The 14,752-nt window shown below is 39.7% G+C and overlaps 1 protein-coding gene across 3 annotated transcripts in view; it reads right to left on the reverse strand.

The window, feature by feature from the left end:
- LOC134205421 (protein timeless homolog) overlaps positions 1-14,752 on the reverse strand; it is a 269,302-nt gene that overhangs the window by 17,301 nt on the left and 237,249 nt on the right. For all 3 annotated transcript variants that reach the window (XM_062680651.1, XM_062680650.1, XM_062680649.1), the window contains exons 12-13: positions 8,311-8,522; positions 7,802-7,902 (exon numbers count right to left, since the gene is read on the reverse strand). In XM_062680651.1, the coding sequence (XP_062536635.1) occupies positions 7,802-7,902; positions 8,311-8,522 (313 nt within the window). The remainder of the gene's footprint in view (positions 1-7,801; positions 7,903-8,310; positions 8,523-14,752) is intronic.

Here is a 14,752-nt window from a genome sequence, read left to right on the forward strand (position 1 = left end):
TCCCGGCTTAGAAATCGTCGCATGCCAAGTAAATGTGAAGAATAAAGATCTTTGCATAGCTTCAGTGTACATTCCTCCAAATGCCTCTATTAATCGTCGACATTTGTGAAGCGCAGTCTCCCTCCTATCATCTCCAGTATTGATATTGGGTGATATGAACGCACATGGTATTGGATGGGGCGAAACGTATGACGATTATAGAGCGCCTATTTTCTATGATTTGTGTGACGATTTCAATTTGAATATTTTGAACACTGGTGAAGTAACTCGAATAGGACCAAATGGTCAACAAAGCCGTATTGATCTTTCTTTATGTTCTAATTCACTATCATTAGATTGCACGTGGAAGGTAATTCAAGATCCCCATGGTAGTGACCATATGCCGATAGTCACCACAATTAAGAGTGGCTATCAACAATCTGAGCCAGTTAATGTTCCTTTCGATCTCACGAAGAACATTGACTGGCAAAAATTTGCATCGGCGGTAAAAATTGGTATTGACTCAACTGATACTCTTCCACCTTTGGATGAATATCGATTCCTTATTGAGTTGATTCAAAAAAGCGCACTAGAAGCTCAGAAACGACGCGTTCCAAGTACATCTGTCATCAGAAGACCAGCCACTCCTGGATGGGATGATGAATGTACTAAGTTGTATTCCGAGAAATCTGATGCCTTCAAGGCCTTCCGTAAACACGGAAGGTCCGAGCTTTTTGAAGAGTATTTGAGGCTCGAAAGAAAACTCAAAAATCTTCTCAAGGCAAAAAAACGTAGCTACCGGCGACGTTTTGTCGAGGGACTATTACGAAAAACCTCAATGGCAACACTTTAGAAAACCGCCCACAACATGCGGATCCGCATTTCCACCAACGAAAGGAAGAATACTCCAAACGATAGATTTTCAACTTTGCAAAAAAAAAGTCTGTCCAGATGCCGTACCAGAAGAACCGCTATTTCGAGAATCAGCTACTGGTTCCGGTTCTTTGGGTGGACCATTCTCAATGCTGGAACTTTCTATGTCTCTTCTTTCATCGAATAACTCTGCTCCGGGATGCGATAACATCAAATTCAATCTTCTTAAAACCTCCCAGATATCGCAAAAAGACGATTACTTGACCTGTACAACTGTTTCATGGAGTACAACATTGTGCCACCTGAATGGCGACAGGTCAAAGTAATAGCTATTCAAAAGCCTGGGAAACCAGCGTCTAATCATAATTCATACCGACCGATTGCCATGCTATCATGCATGAGAAAATTATTGGAGAAAATGATCCTTTCAAGAGTCGACCATTGGGTCGAACAAAATGCATTACTCTCAAATACTCAGTTTGGATTTCGAAAAGGTAAAGGAACAAACGATTGTCTAGCGTTGCTCTCTTCAGATATACAGCTGGCCTTTGCGCACAAGGAGCAATTGGCTTCAGTTTTCTTGGATATTAAGGGCGCTTTTGATTCAGTTTCCATAGAAGTACTGTCAGACAATCTGCACAGTAATGGATTACCCGTTATTTTAAATAATTTCTTGTACAATTTGTTGTCAGAAAAACAAATGAACTTCAAACTCGGCACTCTGACAACTTCCAGACCTAGTTACATGGGCCTTCCCCAAGGTTCATGTTTAAGTCCCTTGCTTTATAATTTCTATATTAAAGATATTGACAATTGTTTGGAAGGACAATGCACGCTCAGACAACTTGCAGATGATGCCGTGGTCTCTCTAAGAGGTCCATGTGCAGATGTATTGCAAGGACCATTGCAAAGTACCCTAGATAATCTGACTGTTTGGGCCAGACATTTGGGGATCGAGTTTTCACCGCAAAAAACTCAGTTGGTTGTGTTTACTAAGAAGCGGTATCCTGCTCAACTGAAACTAAAGCTGTTGAATGATGACATCAACCAATCTTTATCTTCTAAATACCTTGGGGTCGTTTTTGATTCTAAATGCACCTGGAGACTTCATATTGAGTATTTGATAGAGAAATGCCGGAAAAGGATCCATTTTCTACGTTCTATCTCCGGAACATGGTGGGGTGCTCACCCGGAAGACCTCATCAAACTCTATAGAACGACTATTCTCTCTGTTTTAGAGTACGGCTCTTTCTGCTTCCTCTCAGCAGCTGATTGCCATCTGATCAAATTGGAACGAATTCAATATCGTTGTTTGCGTATTGCCCTTGGCTGCATGCATTCAACGCATAACATGAGCCTGGAGGTGCTTGCTGGAGTCACTCCTTTAAAGCACCGTTACTGGGAGCTCTCACTTAGAATACTCATCAAATGTGGAACAAGTAACACACTTGTCTTAGATAACTTCGATAATATGCTTGAACTGGTTTATCGGTCAAGATTCCTAAGAGTTTATCTCAATTACATATCGTCAGATCTTTGCCTTCCATGTTATACTCCCCTCGAGTTGACTTCACCAATGACAGTTTCTCAATTGAATACGATCTGTCCATGAAACATGCTATTCAAGGAATACCAGATCATCTTCGAAATCTTTCTATTCCCTCCATTTTTTCTGAAAAATATGAACATGTCGATTGCAACAACAGATATTTCACTGATGGCTCTCGCATTAACGGATCCACTGGCTTCGGTGTTTTCAATGTAGCTTCAACCACCTTCCGAAAACTTCAGGAACCGTGTTCGGTTTATGTTGCTGAGCTGGCAGCAATTAACTTCGCTTTGGGGACAATTTCAAATCAGCCCGTAGACCATTATTTCATCTTCTCGGATAGTCTTAGTTCTATCGAGGCACTCCGGTCGATGAAACCTGTTAAGCACGCATCTTACTTTCTTACAAACATAAGAGAGCAGATGCGTGTTTTGGTCGAAAGATCATTCAAGATTACCTTTGTTTGGGTCCCTTCTCACTGCTCAATCTACGGCAATGAGAAGGCAGACTCACTGGCAAAGGTGGGCGCACAGGAGGGTGAGGTTTATGATAGACAATTCTCGAGCAACGAGTTTTTCCCATTAGTCCGTCAGAGTACTCTTCAAAGTTGGCAAAGAAATTGGACACACAACGAACTTGGACGGTGGCTATTTTCCATAGTTCCAAAAGTTTCTGGGCGAGCGTGGTTCAGAGGTGAGGACTTAAGTCGAGGCTTCATTCGCGTGATGTCGAGACTTATGTCCAATCACTATTCACTATACGCACATTTGTACAGAATAAACCTTGTCGATAGCAACTTATGTAGGTGCGGTGCCGGTTATGATGACATCGATCACGTAGTTTGGTTCTGCTCGGAAAATGACGCCTCCAGAGAGCAATTATTGGATACCCTTGTGGCCCGAGGTAAACAACCCTTCAGGGAAGTTCGAGGAGTTTTGGGAGATCGTGATGTTGTCTATATGCAGGCCATTTATGGTTTTCTTTGTTCTTCTGACATCAAAATCTAATATTTTGTTATTTTTTTCTCTTTCTTCAAAGTTTTTTTTTAAGTCTCTGCCTTTCTGTTCCGTAGAGCTCCGTAGCTCTGGCCATCCGGAAGATGCTCTCAGTCGAACCATTCCTCGAGCACGACGACACGCCACATCGTCCCTGACGCCAAATGCCCGGATGAGAAGCTGAAATCTCCTGATCCCAAATCCTAAGCCCCGTCCATCCTTAAACATTGTAAACTAACCTCGTGTCACCACGAGTACGCTGGCTTCTATCCCTCTCTTACTGAAATGATATTGATTGTATATATCACAAAGAAATATGGCTCCGTAAAGTGTTATACACGCCTGAGCCTACCAAATAAACGAACTTGGAAAAAAAAATAGATTCAGCAGCCTATCATCAACCAACGACACATTTTTGACGTATAAAAATTTGTTTAGGAAGCAATTTCTAACATTAATGTGGACCGACATTTGAAAAGGGCGTATATTTTCCTAGATTTCTTATATCAATGTTACACACAAATGACCAGATTTACAAAATTGTGATGTTTGATGGACTATTGTAAATTTGACTGTAAAATCTGAAACATAAAAGAGCGTTTCGTTCACCGAGAAAATAAATCAATGAATGTAAAGATTAAAATTGGTTTAGCAAAAAAAATACTCATTAATTTGTAAATTTACTCGAACAATTTGAAGACATTTTTGGTCTTCATCTGAGTTGGAATATTTTGACGTGAACTACGTCTAAGGGGAAGACTCGGATACAGGGTGACAAATGAAAATTTCCAAATTCGAGACCGTCACGAAATCATGTAAGATTTTGAGCTTTAATAGCGCCTTTACCTTCCGATGGATTTTTGAGATTTATATATCAATCGACTCGGAAATTCTCTACCAATTTGTCAGTTATATTGAAACTTTGGGTTATGAACGTTAAAATAGGGTATCGGATCATTTTGGCAGCCATCTCTTTTCTTGTCCGCAAGATTCTCGTTTCGGCCGTCGCTGTTCAGTGCGGTTGGCTTTTGGACTCTGCTTTTTGTGCCGTCTATGGTCGGCGAATTGAGGTGATGTCTGTGTTTTTGAGTGCAAAAAATGTAACCAATTTTGCGGTACTTATCCTTATCTTTATTTGCTTCCAACTGGTTGCATTTAATGGAAATCCTGTTTTCTATTGAAGCATATCGTTTTGTATTGATAAGTTCATTTATCGGACAATGGACTCAAAAGAAATAAATTCAAACATACTATTTTTTGTACAAAAAACTTAAATAGTCTAGCTATTTTATTGGCACCTATTCTCAACCATCAAGTTGCAATGCATCAAGACTGAATCGGACTATAGACTCAAAAGTTTTGGCAAGAATACTATTTTTCCATATTACACCAGAAAGTCACCGATGCCGCTAGGTGGATTAATCAATGTTTTTTCTTAAATAAGCTCTGACTACACAACTGCAAATAAAATAAAACATAAGTTTTTTGTCATTTAATTGCAAATTTGATTTTTTTGTGGTGATTCGATTATCCGGAGGATTCGATTATCCGGAGTGAAAATAAAATCGATACTCCGGATAATCGAGTCCGACCTGTATTACAATTAAATATCACTTCAATTTCGTTTCGGCAACATTAGCCCGTTTTCAAAGCAATTATTTGTTTTTTTTGTAAACTCAATTGTTTTTAAACTACTTCGATACAAAAAGTCAAAGAAAATGTAAACCCTTTTCAAATGTTGGTCCACAAATATGTTAGATTATGCTAAATTGCTTCCTAAACAAATTTTTATACGTCCAAAATGTGTCGTTGGTTTATGATAGGCTGCTGAACCTATATTTGGCGCTGTATGCATAAAACACGCTGATAAATTTTCACTCAATATGGACATGGAAAAAGTTTTTGTTAGAAAAACTTTTTTTCCTTAAATATGTCACAGGAACATTATTCCCAGAAAAGTTAGATAATTGAAATACCTATCTGCATAAAAAATTTCATCGATTTCTGAGATGAGGTTTTTTTGTAATATCGATTTTAATTTTTAAAACTAATTTTTTTCAGTGAAGAAATCGTTTTTTTAATTTTTGGATATTTTTCCAAAAATCTTCAGGGAATTTCACGACAGTCCGCCATACAACACTTTTTTGTAGGTCTTGTCATTTTAGAATTATATCGATTTTTTAAAAATCGATGAGAAAAAATTAGACCCTTTTCAAATGTTACTCTTGACAATTTTTGAAAAATTAAGTATGCAGAGTGGCTTAGAAATACCATATCTTTATGCCCAGCAAGTTTCATTCGATTCTGAGATGGTGCTGCCAGCCCCATAGAAGGGTTGGCGCGAAATTCGTCAATGATGACAGCGGTCTATGTCTATTGATGATGATGACACCACGCTTGTCACAGGGTCGAGTAAACCCGTTCGTGTTGGTGGTGATAGTGTTTAAAGAGGTATTCACGTTTCTCACTGGTAAGGTGGCATCCATTACCGGTTCAAAACACGTGAGACACACAGTGGGCTTGATAGAAGGAAAATATTACTTGCGGTGGAGCCAGCAAATACCGACATGAAACCACCGGTTACAAGCATTGTAGGCGTGATTTTGGCAAAATTAGGTAAAGTTCCCTGTCGAATACAACTTGTTCCAAGAAAATTGGATGAGCATAAATAAGCATTTTGCGTTCATTTACGACCCGCTCAAACGTCATAATTTCTCAGGGGAGTTCATTTTGCGTTGGTCTATAGGATAGGATTTTCTGTCGAATTGTAGCAACTCGGATAAGGTTAAGGACAAGCATCCCAGAATCTAATTTTAAAAATACTTGCGATTACAAGGGCACACCTAGAGATGTCGTAAAATCTCGATTAATCGAATAGTAACTAATCGATTACTCTCGATTCTTAACGATTATTGAATTGATTCATCGTTGAGTAGTAATCGATTCAAAATTAATCGATTATCACAACGATGAATCGATTAATCGACATCTTAGAGTTGTCATAAAATCCCGATGATTCGATTAGTAACTAATCGATTACACTCGATTCTTGTCTGTTATTGAATCGATTAATCGTTGGGAAGTAATCGATTGAAATTAGTCGATTATCACGACGGTTCATCGATTAATCGCAGTAATCGATTAATTTGCGACATCTCTAGGCACACCAATCAATTCGAAAGCAATACACAACTGTTATTTTTATCACTCTAGCTTTGCTGCGTCGGCTTGCGTGAAACAATAAAAAAGACAGTTGTGCGTTGTTTTCGCATAGAGTGGTGTGCCTTGAAAACGCGATTTTAGTTTTGGATTCTGTAAGGATTGTCCTTAAATGCCCGAATCAAACATTTCCGGTAATGTTTCAGATTTTCTGGACTTATGGTTTTGGCGGTATAGGTGTCCATCTACCACTAGATGAATCGTAAACATCTTTACAGAAGCAAGCAAACAGTCCTTATCTGCAGAATAAGCTGCCCTTCTATTTCGCACCGCAATACAAATAAACATCAATCATGGATAAACGCTCATGATATCCTAATTTGAAAGCGGTCATCTCCAAACGCAATAAGGAACGTTTCATCACAACGCTGTGAACATTATAATGTTGAACCGCCAGGGGCAGGATTCAGCACAGTGTAAATAAATTGAAAAACGAAAATCTCATTAACAGCAAACATACATCAGGCGTACGCAGTTGAGTTACAATCTGTAACGTCTGTCAGGGTCTACGCTGAATTCGCCTTGGCCAAAACAGGAACTTATTTCTGTGACAGTGATGGATGTTGCTGAGCGCCCGGGCTCATGTTTCCTGCTTTAACATGTTTTGTATTAAATGTTCTTTTTGTTTTTCTGTACAGTATTGTTAAACGTTCCACTAGATAGTAATTCTTTGTTAGAGGAATTTGGGTGACACAATCGGTACCTTCTTGTTTCTTCGGGACAATTCTATTGCACATGTCAAATAGGAGAGCCGGCAGTAATTTTATGTTGAATAACAGCTTCTTTATATGCCAAAGAGTAAATATCAAATTCACGTGATTAAAATATGCTGCTTTGAAATTCAGAAAACCTTTACTTAGGCTTATACTTCACTGTTTAGAATGGTATTCGTACAATGTGAATTAATTCGTCTTCATTATTAGCATCATGACAGAAACATAGCTCAAACGTAAAAGAGTCAAAAGATTAAGTGAAACTCATGCCATCCATCTTATAACAATACATACAATCCATGTCATGTAGAACGTTACGGATAGCATCCACCTCAATTCAATTTACGCAACATGAGAAAAAATGCACAAAACTCACAGACAGATAAGATTTTTTTTATATAATTTCCTTGATCCCGTTTCCATTTCCGCGTTGCATGCAATTTGAAAATGAACAAAAAAAACTCCTCTCTTACCTTGATCGCTTTCGGGATTTTCTTGATTTTCCATGAACAGTCGTCGTAGCTCTTCCTCCTGTTCCTCGTTCCATGCACCTTTCACACCTCCGCCGGTACCGCTGTGAGGGGGAGGAGAAAATAAAAATAAAACCGGAAAGAAAGCACCGGCGACGAGCGTCGGAAAAGCAGAAAAAACATCATTTATACACCGCTCGCTGCTCGTGGCGAACAACTCGCTCTGATACTGACGTCGTACATTGGGAGGAAGCGTGCCGATGGAATAAACTTCTACAACATTGGGAAAATCTTTGAATCGTCAATTTTTTTAATCACGCAATGAAACTCATGCCATGTTTGCATTTTATGTTTGAACCAAATTTGAACTCTGTACAAGTCATGATGAGATATTTTGCAGAAATTAAAGCCGTTTCTCTCCCAGTGTGCGACGCGTTGCGACCGTAGAAAAGCACGTCAGAAAAGTTTCTGCTTATAACTGAAACCAACCAACGGCGACGAGAAGAACTTACACGCTGTTCCCGTAGACATCCTCGTAGCCCATTTCGATTCCGTTTGCTTCCTTAATCGATTTGTAGAACAGCAGTTCGGCGTAGATTTTCGGATTATTCGGTGCCAGTGCGGTAAACTGTCGAACGATATAAACACCGAACCGGCGCAGCTCCTCGTGATGAGCATCCTTGGGTGCTTGGAAGACACGCTGGAAGATCCGGAACAATGATGCCTGGAGAGGGTGGGTGTGGGGAAGAAAAAAGGACGAGTTAGAGGATAGGAACGCGATTGAGTGACAGCAGAATGAAACGTTGGTAAAAGGTTAAATTGATGCGATTACTGGCGATGAATATAAAGATGAGTGCGACACGTCTACAGTAGGTCGGAAGGGTTCGAAGAAATGTGATTCTCAGCACTTCTACGAACATGAATACATTGGAAAATTAGGAATCACCTCATTATGTCGGTGTAAACTGTATCCGCTTGAGGAAAAGAACGTTTCAGTAGCATATTGCACGCATCATTTCGAATTTATGTACCATACATTTGGGTTCTACATGAATGCAGAAGACATTTAACTGATGATCGGTACTCATAAACAATCGAAATCCCCGATATAATGGATTCTGTAATTCCACTTGAAGGACCACATTGTTTGTCGGAATTTATGTAAAAGTATCATCGATTTCAGAATAAAATAAAAAGTCCATAACCAGCGACATTTGACTCCTGTTATTTTTCTGTAATATCGTTTTCTGATGCCGTGACTTTCTCAGCCGTTCTAATGACAATTGGTACTAACCTAAGTGACATGATAATACATCGTAACACACAAAAGTTACATGTCGATGCCAAAAAAGCCTATAATTTATTATCAATTATACAAGACGAGTTTGGCATTTAAACATAATAAACAACCACAAAACTGTAACAAAGTGAAAATCTTCATGTTCAGTTTAACATCGTATAACGTTCTGATCAATTTCAGTGACGATGCTAATACCACAGACAAACAGATGTAACACTTGTCAAATTTCTATCGTTCACTGATTTACTGTTCAATTCAAATAATCATTAGTTGGCCAATCGATCACTCGTGGCGCGCGCATCGGATTTGCTCTAGTTTGACGTTTGCTCACTACCGCCATCTGGTTCGTGATTTGCCCAACTAACTGAAATCAACAGATGTCGTTAGTGTTTGAATGACGATGAATTTTATGAGTGAATGTTCAATGTGTTATGTCTGGTTGTCTGTGCTAATACGCAAAAGGAAACGCGAATAAGAAACTGTAGATTTTAATGCTGAGTGATAGAGCGGAGAACTATCAAACACAAGATCCATAAATCGAATCCAGTTTATACTTCTGATTTACTTTTTATTCGCTGTAGTTATTTGTAACATTGTTGCAATTGTATTCCAGTGAAGTTTGCAGTAGTGAAACATATTGTGCTTTTTGGGAAAAGGGCCATGATGATACATGATCATCATGATAGTGGATGAGCAGGGTAGACATAATCGAAGATGGACGAGAAAAACGCACATAAAGAGTTTGAGTTATAATCATGAAGCGAGGGGTGAGCATCAAAAGATCGATATGGTTACGGACATCACGGACGTAATCATGTCGTTTTTGAGAGACCACCAGAACTTTAACAAGGACACGTGGTGTTGACCTTCTGCGACCCAGTTGCAGTAGCCAGACATGAGTGGGAGCTTGATGCCCAGTCAAGGAAGCGGAACGTAAGATTCCTACTTACTGAGAAGATCCGTTGAGCGATCTTTATTGGGATTGATTGCTGTTATGAAGTTCCCTTTTCAAACCAGTTAGATCGCACCAAAAGAATTTGCACTACGCTTCATTGGTTGGCGTGTTACCCGGGCCCTCCTTAGCCGTGCGGTAAGACGCGCGACTACAAAGCAAGACCATGCTGAGGGTGGCTGGGTTCGATTCCCGGTGCCGGTCTAGACTATTTTCGGATTGGAAATTGACTCGACTTCCATGGGCATAAAAGTATCATCGTGCTCGCCTCATGATATACGAATGCAAAAATGGTAACCTGGCTTAGAAACCTCGCAGTTAATAACTGTTGAAGTGCTTAATGAACACTAAGCTGCGAGGCGGCTCTGTCCCAGTGTGGGGATGTAATGCCAATAAGAAGAAGAAGAAGAAGTTACCCGAGCAAAGTCTGAAAACATAGAATCATCATAATTGATTGCATATTTTGATCTCATTTTGCTGTTGGTTTCTCAATTGTAGGTATGATATGACATCAAACTGTGTACTTATTTTGTTATCGGAAACCAATATCAGTTTTTGATTGGCTCTAATCGACAGAAAGAATAGTTTTAGATTTGATGTCACAGTAAGATTTTTTTGCTATACGTTTTATTATTTTAACCGTTAAAACTATAAAACAGATAACAAATCTAATCATAATCATAATCGGCGATTTCACAACATCAAAACAAGTTATCGTTTTGCTTTCAAGCTTTGCTCGGGTAACCATACCGTTAGAGGTGTGCGCCGGTCCAAAAATCGTTGGCGGCGGCGTTTGTCAAAATTTTGGCCGGCGGCGGTGGCGTTTTCGGCGTCACGCCGAAAGCCATTTTAGCCGGCGGCGTGAATCGGCGTGGCAATTTTTTATTACAATCATATTTTTTCAAGTCTTTTTTGCATTTTTTTAAACATATTTTTTAGGCATTAAGACAATAACGGAAGAATCTTTAGAATTTTACGGGAAAAGTCTGAGGTACTTTCCCACAAAAAGTTTTTCCAAAATATTCATTTTCGAATTTTTCAAGGGAACTAAAAGTTTCGAGAATTCTAACGGGCTTGGTAGTCATATGGCTACTGCTTCTGCCTCATACGCAGGAGGCCGTTCCATTCCCCTACTTTGTACCTTTCTCTATATTTCTCATGTTCTAGCGATCGCTAGAACTGGAAATGGACTTCCATACCGTTTCCATCTCAATTCCTATACCTTCAACTTGAATATTCTAACAGTAATATGCTAGAATTGGAAATGAACTATAAAGCGCGTTTCCAAACATCCAATTAGAAATTCAATCAGTTGCTTTCTCCTATCTAGCACTTTGGCAGCTCGTTAACCAAGACGGACCTAACCCAAAACCGAACCTAACCCAAAAATTCCAACAAATTTCGCATGAACTCGTGGCAAGTGCAGAGGTATATTCGGCTTGCAGTGTGCGAGTGATTGCATCATCATTTCCTCCCCTTCCCTACATTGACTTGCATTCTGACGTGGCGGGCGCCAGTATGACCTAACAAATGAGATCACCAGTACTTGTACATTGAAGATGTGAGCTAGTCCCAAGCAAACATCTGTTGGTTCCCTGTGCAAGAACAGCTGATCTGGTCATAATGGAGTAGCAACTACGAGCAGTCAATCAAGCTCAAGCTCAAAGAAACTAAAAGTTTCGAGAATTCTTTAGAATTTTCAAGGGAAACCCTTTAGAACTCGCAAGGAAAATTATAAGTTGAAAAATCTTCAGAATTTCTACAAGAAATTAATCCAAATTTCTACAGGAGAATGTTCAGAATATCATCGGAAAGTTTTTTGGAATTGCTGTTTAATAATTTCCATGGGAAAATCTTTGGAGTTTTTACGAGATATTCCGGAGTTTTCACGGAAAATTCTTCAGAGTCTTCGCGGAAAACTGTTCGGAAACTCCATAGGAAATTTAATGGAATTTGCATGTTTTTTTTTTCAATTGCTGCAAGCAGAAAAATGTATTAGAATCAACGATACGGATTCTGCAACAATAAAAATGTTTATTGTTGATACAACCACAAATAGAGTTGAATACGGTCCATACACGTACTTTGGACTCCGCAAGACGCTCCGATCGAATAGAGTTCGCCGCCGTACCAAACTAACTTTCTACAAAACGCTTATTAGACTGGTAGTTCTCTACGGACACGAGACCTGGACGATGATCGTGGAGGACCAACGCGCACTGGGAGTTTTCGAAAGGAAAGTGTTGCGTACCATCTATTGTGGGGTGCAGATGGCGGACGGTACGTGGAGAAGGCGAATGAACCACGAGTTGCATCAGCTGTTGGGAGAACCATCTATCGTTCACACCACGAAAATCGGAAGACTGCGGTGGGCCGGGCACGTATCCAGAATGTCAGACAGTAATCCGGTTTAAATGATTCTCGACAACGATCCGATGGAAACGAAGGCGAGGTGCACAGCGGGCAAGGTGGATCGATCAGGTGGAGGACGATTTGCGGACCCTCCGCAGACTGCCTGGTTGGCGAAGTGCAGCCATGGACCGAGCTGAATGGAGAAGACTTTTATGTGCAGCACAGGCCACTCCGGCTTTAGTCTGGTACCCGAGTAGCACAATTTAGACCAATTTGGTTGCAAAAACTTATATATGACTGGATTTGATCGTATATAAGTGACAGCAACTCGTTTATGACAAGTGTGCTGCTTGGGTAATAAATAAATAATACGGTCCATACGCGATAGTTCACTGGTTTGTTTTTTTAATTATACCAACAGACTAGACACAGTCTAGTTGATTCAACTCTCGTATATATGTGTGTATGCTTCCCAGCTATCACTGTCAATAATCATGATGATGCTCACTCGCGCAGATTTTCACCGAAAAATCATTCTGCGAGAAAGAAAAAAAAGGCCTGATAAGAGATAACTATTTGTCCCTCACTGTTCGACCCGCGATAAGTTGATTTGCTTGTTTTCTCACTTATTTTATCTTTTTCGCGCCTTCACCAGTTCAAACAAGGGTAGCCTTTATGGAACAAATACCTATCCCAACAAGCAGTCAACGTGGAGGTATGGCTAAAGTGAGCGCAACCCAGTGCTATTTTTGTTGGTGTTCTAGGTTCGAATCCCATTGCGGCTTTAATTTTTTTCATAAGCGCTCACTGAAAATTATCGTGAGAAACGAATGAGGCGTAAGAACGACGAAATGAAAAAAAAATCATCAAGTAGGCACATTTTGTTAGTTTTTTAAGCCTGCTTTAAGGTCACTCCTGACGGAATCCAAGTTTCAAAGTGCTCGCGTTTACGTGAGCACACCACTCGATACGGAGGCGTCGCACGTCTGTCATTTTTGTTGATTTAGCTTTGCTGCGTCGAAGCATGCGTGAAATATTAAAAATGACAGTAGTGCGTTGCTTCCGTATCGAGTGGTGGCCCCCGATAACGCGAGCACTTTGAAACTTGGATTCCGTCAGGAGTGGCCTTAAAGAAAAAGAGCGTGTGAAATGTTTCCCGCCACAGACTGCCAAAAACGATTCTCCTTCGACCCAAAATCACTTGTTTTCGGCTCACCGAAACGAAATGTACGAACCTGGGAGGGAGCTCTCGATACTACACATCAAATTAAGTATATACTGTCGTCATGCAACAAGTAAATTTTTAACAAGAAAATACAATCAACGTAGGTGCCACATAAAACGACTAAATTCTGTTTTGCGTGTTATTGTTGTTATATTGCCTTAAAAAATTTGCCTGCCGAGAGTTTCGTTTTCGGCTCACACTGACAGCTAGATTTCGGCTCGGCATGACACACACATTTTTCGTATCTGTTTCTCCCTCCCAGGTACGAACCCTTCAAATAATACATCAGAACAACAATATTCATGGATGTTTTTACTTACGAAATTTCTGCGAAACTACGTTATCGAAAATATGATGACGTCATATTTTGTGGGCTTCATGACCGTGCGGTTAGCGACGTCAATCGTCTAGACGCATGTGCTATGCAATGTGGGTTTGATTCCCGCTTCGGTAAGAAGGAAACTTTTCGTGATCGAAAAATTCTACACTGGTACACTAGGTGTTATGTGTCCGTTGTCTAATGCTAGGTGTTAAGTGTTCAGTCTGTACGACCTGTCTGTACTGTCGAAAACGGTTTTCCATGAGATCTCAGGGTTTTCCTGTCTTTTTTATCAACAAAAGAGGAAAAAGTGACTACAACCGAATCGAGTTAGCTTCTTGGCGAGAGAGAGTCATCTACCGTATCTCATAAATCATAAGAACGAAATATTTAAAGTTTAAGTCATACAATGCAGGATTGGAAAAAAACAATGAAGTTCGTTTGAATAAAACAGTGAATCAGTGTTGAAACTACAAATTTGAAGCTTGAATGTCCTCGTTGTTCGAAGCAACAAAGAAACAGTTGTTTCAATCATACAGGATTCTTCCGCGTGTATATATAATTTCCACTAAACCTTTTCAGAATTTAAACATTCAAATTTTTAATTTTTTACGAATAGCAGTTTTGTTTTTCGGAATTTTGAACCAATTTCGTTGAATTTCTAAGGGACATTCTTTGTTATGCTCATTAGGAATTCTTCGAAAATTCTTCAGAAAATTACAATAAAAAAATTGGAAAGGGTCGTTTGGCCGAAAATCATTCGACGGAAAGACATTTCGTGCGAAACGGTCATACATGGTGAACGG

This window comes from Armigeres subalbatus, chromosome 1 (assembly GCF_024139115.2).
Source record: "Armigeres subalbatus isolate Guangzhou_Male chromosome 1, GZ_Asu_2, whole genome shotgun sequence".
Classification (NCBI taxonomy): domain Eukaryota; kingdom Metazoa; phylum Arthropoda; class Insecta; order Diptera; family Culicidae; genus Armigeres; species Armigeres subalbatus.